Source organism: Nicotiana sylvestris, chromosome 12 (assembly GCF_000393655.2).
Source record: "Nicotiana sylvestris chromosome 12, ASM39365v2, whole genome shotgun sequence".
Classification (NCBI taxonomy): Eukaryota; Viridiplantae; Streptophyta; class Magnoliopsida; order Solanales; family Solanaceae; genus Nicotiana; species Nicotiana sylvestris.
This window is the reverse complement of record NC_091068.1, coordinates 107,636,016-107,641,012: the sequence shown is the minus strand read 5'-3', so window position 1 is coordinate 107,641,012 and position 4,997 is coordinate 107,636,016. Positions and strand designations below refer to the sequence as shown.

The following is a 4,997-nucleotide window of genomic DNA, read 5'->3' as shown; positions in this document are numbered from 1 at the left end:
AACAATAGATTCGGATCTTGACCACTTTACGAGTAACTTGAGACAACAATTAATAACTAGTATTAATCGCCTTCTAAGAATACCACAAAGGAATCAAAGATATCATAAAAGAGAAGTAATCTTACTACCTTGAACTAAGAACTAGTAAAGGTTGAAAGATAAATCTCAAAGCACAAGTAACAAAGGTTCAAAAGAACTCTCAAAGTATGATATACTTAATCAATAAATGTTGTGTCTTATGAATGAGAAGAACTCCTTATTTATAGGAGTTAAAAGCACTTAAAATAATGTAGGGGGTTGCTAAAAAGTCATCTAAATTAGGTAGGGGGCTGCTAGGGGTCACAATAGCCATCAAACTTAGGTAGGTGGCTCCTAAGGGGTAACAAAAGCCATCAAAATTAAGTGGGGGGCGGCCAAATCCTTTTGGGGCAGATTTGGGCCTTAAAACTATTAGTTTGGGCCATTGGTTTGGACTCCAATTGGGCTCCTTTTGAAACACCCCCTTTTGGACCTCTTTTAAGGTCATTTTGAGCCTTATTGGTGGACTTCAAGGGCTGATTTGGTAACCCAATCTTCCTCCTCTTGGACTTCAATTTGGACTACCAAATAATTGTAAAACTTGGACAATTCATCTCCTTTGGGCTTGAGCTCTTCCTCTACAATTAAAAGCTTCTTTATTTGCCATTGAAGTCTAGCAACCTTAGCTTGCAACTCTTTAGCTTGAGATCTTGTAAATGGCCTTGGAGCTTCCAAAACTCTATCATCTCTATCATTGTCCTTAACTATATCCTTGTTCTTGATGCTATCATTCCCCCCTTCTTGAAAAGAATTCGTCCTCGAATTCGATCCTACATCAAACAAAGATAAGTCAGCAACATTGTCCTTCTGTAACAAACTCATAACGACACTATCTCGGAGTCGGTCATACTTGGCTCCGATGTTCCCCAAGCACTTGGGTCTTCGAGCCTCTTATTCTACCTTCGATCTCGAGCTTGGTCTATAACGATCTTTAGTCCTCGATGCAACTTCTCGAGCCTACAAAATCGGAGGTATGTGATTTTGACCGTATACAGATAGTCCCCATATGTCTTAGAATAAAATGATAAGAAACGATTTGATTCTTAGCCCTTCGATACCTCAATCATGATGCCAATCTCGTGATATCAGCGACTGAAGTGATTGATAGGTCGTGTCTGCACAGTTTCCAAGGTCATTAATTAGAGGCGACTGATGGTCGGCTATTTGACTTCCCCAACATGCTTAAGCGGCCTCTATAAATAGGCCAACTTTACAATTTTGCAAACTTTACTTCTCAAATCATCCTTGAAATCTCTTTAGCTCCTTCAACTTCTTTGAGTTCACCTTCTTCTCAATTTGCTATCACTATGTTTAATTTATAAACCACCATGGCTAAAACTTCCAAAACGGTCCCCCAAAAAAAGAAAGCATCGTTTTCTTCTACTTCCCGGCCGGCCAAATCGGTGGCGTCGTCGGCTCTTCATGAAATCATCCCTGGCCCTTGCGTGATAAAGAAAGATTTCAATGTTGAAAGTCCCCCCAATATCCCAGGCCGATGCGAACATGTATCTCGGTATATTAGTTCGATATCGAAGAAGTACCTCAAAGCCATGAAGAGGGACTGCGGCTAGGGAGACGAGGTCGTGATTTAGATCCCAAGCCCAGAGGAAAGCATCACTACCCTTTCACGCTGGGTCCCGATCGGGTAATGATCGATTTCTACAAAAGGTATGAGGTTACCCTCGGCCATATCCTTCCTTCCTTTTGGCGCATTGTGATTATGATGCGCTATTTCTCCAGCAAAGCCGAGGGACTAGAATTTACCCTCAACCATCTCATCCGGCTGTATCGGCCCTAGCTGTTTCTGGGGATCATCAAGCTGCAACGTCGATCAAAGAAGGCCTTCTTTGCTAGTAACAATGAAGACAAAGATCGGGGCTATATGAGCTAGTTTATCAGAGTGAGGACCTCTGATGTCATCCCTCGAGGAAAGATGTCATTCCCGGAGAGATGGAACTTCAATCGTTAGTGAACTCTTTCTCCAAATGTCTATTGATATTCAGCTTCCGTGTTTCATAATGTTTTTAAATTTTCTGCACCCATTTCTTGGACGCCCTACGCGGTCCCTGACCTCGAGGACTGGGTCCAAAAGTTAGCTGCGACCTCCTCGTATGATAAGCGCATCTGGAATAATTTATCGAGGGGCAAATGGGAGGCCAAACATCATGGTAAGTTCTCTTCCCAGGTTTTGAATACTTTTCTTTTACTGGTGATGTCATTTTATTCATGTTTATTTGTTCAAGCATTGGAGATGTCTCCGAAATGAGGCCAACCCCGCCTGGGGAAGGGATCGAGTCCCCAATTCCGAAATCAGGGAAAGACAACAAAAGAAAGAGGGCTTCGAATCCCAAAGATACCCAGGATGAGACGGCCCCTACTCGGAAGCTGAGGAGGAAGCTTATCCATGTGGACTTGGATTCAGCCATCCAACACCTAGAAGACGAAGAGAACGAAGGCGAAGAATCGGTGCTGGTGCCCCGAACTAGGAAACTAGTCGAGGTCGCCAAGTCCTACGAACCTGAGACCTTACCTCTTGGTGAAGGAACTTCGAAGAAAGACTCGGGTAAAGCCTTCGAGTCCCCAGAGATCGAGATCGTTCCCCCTCATTCAACAAATACGCCGGAGGGGACAAGTGCTGAGAAGGCCGAAGCTAATCAAAGTGCCACGAGTGAGGAGCTCGGGGTCGTGACAATGGGTCACTCACCTTCTCTACCATCTTACTTCGAGGAGGCAATAAAGGACGCTCGGGCTCTGTGAACACCCGGCCTGAGCAAGGTTCTCGAAGAAGATCCTTTCCAGGACTGTTTCACCAGGGTTGATGATGTCGTTGACCTTAATGATGCATCTACTCTCTTCGAAGAGGCTTAACGTCTCTTCTCTCGGATAAACATTTAACTTTATTTGTTGTCATTTTCTCTTTTCTCCCATTCCTTTGACTGATATGTCTTCGTTTCATATGTAGGCCATCGTCAAGTTCAGGGCCGAACTGAGCCAATGTGAGGCCGAGCTCAGGAAGGCTTCGGGTGAAGAGAAGGTCCTGAGGCTCCTCTGTAGCCAAAAGGAGGAGGAGCTCAAGGACCTTCAGACTGAATTGGCCAAAGCTCAGAAAAACGAGGTTGAGATAGATGAGCATGTAACTATGATTTTAACACAGTATGGTCTTCTTGGCCTTACTTTGGAGTCTAACAATTCGATGTCTCAACTGCAGCAGGAGTTGGAGATGATTTGGCAGCTCCGGGGGGAGGTCAATCAAGTTAAGACTGACTGCCACCAATGGAAAGAGAACATGGATCGGCTCGCTACCGATAATGAAGTTGTTACATCCCAACTAGCCTCATCTGAATCTCAACTCCGAGGCATTAAAGTGAAGAGTCTGGCCCAGGCCAAGAAAATTGAGGAGTTAGAGGCAGATCTTGCTAAAGCCGGGGCCGAAGCTGCACAGGCCAAGGCTGAAGTTGAGAAAATGAAGGCTACGACTAATAAGACCATCGACGTATACTTAAGAGATGCCGAGGCCGTTCAAGCGGAGCTGAGGGAGGCCTCCGATCGGGAAAACGGAGTAATGATTTGACCAAGTGCCAATCCCGGAGGGAGACTCTCAAAGAAATCCACGCCTGAGGATTTGACCTCACTGAAGAAATAGCCCAAGCAAAGGCGCTGGAAACTGATGCCAGGTTTCTTGTTTCATCTAATGAGAAGATGCTGCAAGTGGTTCCGAGGGCGGGGAAGCTGAAGAAGGAGTCCTCAAGGAGGAGGAGGTTCCCGAAGATGGAGCTCCCGAGGATGCAATTCCTGAGGATGTGGCTTCCGAGGATGTAACCCCGAAATAGATTAGCTTCTTTTTTGTTTCTTTGTTTTTGTGTAAAGTCCCCTCATGGGCATTGTAAATATGTTTGGTAAACATCTCTTATAGATATAAAGAACCTCTTTGCTTCATCTTCGATTTGTGTTGAATTTCGTTTCTTCTTCATTTGTGAAAATTTGATTGTATAACTCTAATGATCAATCCGAATATTGGCTTGGATTCAGAACATAATAAAACCTTAGGTTTTTATTGATCAATATAATACCTCTTAAACTTTTTGTTAATCCTCGAGCTAAGCTTAAATTGATTTGATGAGAGCTCGGGATGTCGGGACTCTTGAGTCCGAGTTGAGTGAGAGCAAGGTCTCGAACCCTATATATTTTGGCCCTTAGGCTCTTTTATATCGGCCCTTAGGCTCTTTTAGGTCCGCCCTTAGGATCTTTAAGTTGGGCCAATTCTGCCTCTAAAGCGAATGTAATTTTTCCCTCTTTTTGGCTGAAAGACTTAGTGAAAATTTATTTATGCCTTAGCATGTGTTTTTTTGTACCCGTTGGATTTTTTAGAGGTTCACCGGATCAGAACCTTATTTGTAATTTGTTTGTGTAAACATAATCAAATACCTCTTGAGGTTTTTTTGAAGGTTGATGTTATCGAAGCCTTTAAATTGTTTGAGGGCTGATTTTATCGTAGCGCTTTATCATTTTCTTTTGCCGAGGGTAGCCTGATTTAACTAGTTTTTTCAAAGTGTTTGAAGGCCTTTAATTTATGGCGGAAGTCAGACGTTTCCAAACCGCATTATTTCGGTCGTAGCCTTTTTATATGACCGTACTCTTTAATATGGTTGTAGCCTTAGGGTATGTCTCTTGGACTTATTTCCCGATAACCTTTCGAAAGGTTAGTCCCCGAATATGATGGCCTTGGCCTTTATATCGAAGGGATGCCTCTTTGAGGTCTTATGAATTAGGGTTTTCGATAACTCGGATGCGTTGACTATCGATGATTGTCCCCGAGTATTTGGGGTGTATTTGCATTCTAGCCCTTGGGCCATTTCTCATAGAATTATAAGTGTAAAGCTCGTATAATAGTAGACTTCTTTGATACACAAAGTGTTTTG

The 4,997-nt window shown here is 43.4% G+C and overlaps 1 protein-coding gene across 1 annotated transcript; it reads left to right on the top strand.

Annotated features, from left to right (window-relative positions):
• The first annotated feature begins 2,340 nt into the window (after nucleotides 1-2,340).
• On the top strand, nucleotides 2,341-3,908 carry LOC138883510 (uncharacterized). The gene is made up of 3 exons (XM_070164201.1): nucleotides 2,341-2,808; nucleotides 3,041-3,637; nucleotides 3,798-3,908. The coding sequence occupies exons 1-3, from the start codon at nucleotides 2,341-2,343 to the stop codon at nucleotides 3,906-3,908; spliced, it is 1,176 nt and encodes a 391-aa protein (XP_070020302.1).
• Nucleotides 3,909-4,997: the final 1,089 nt, after the last annotated feature.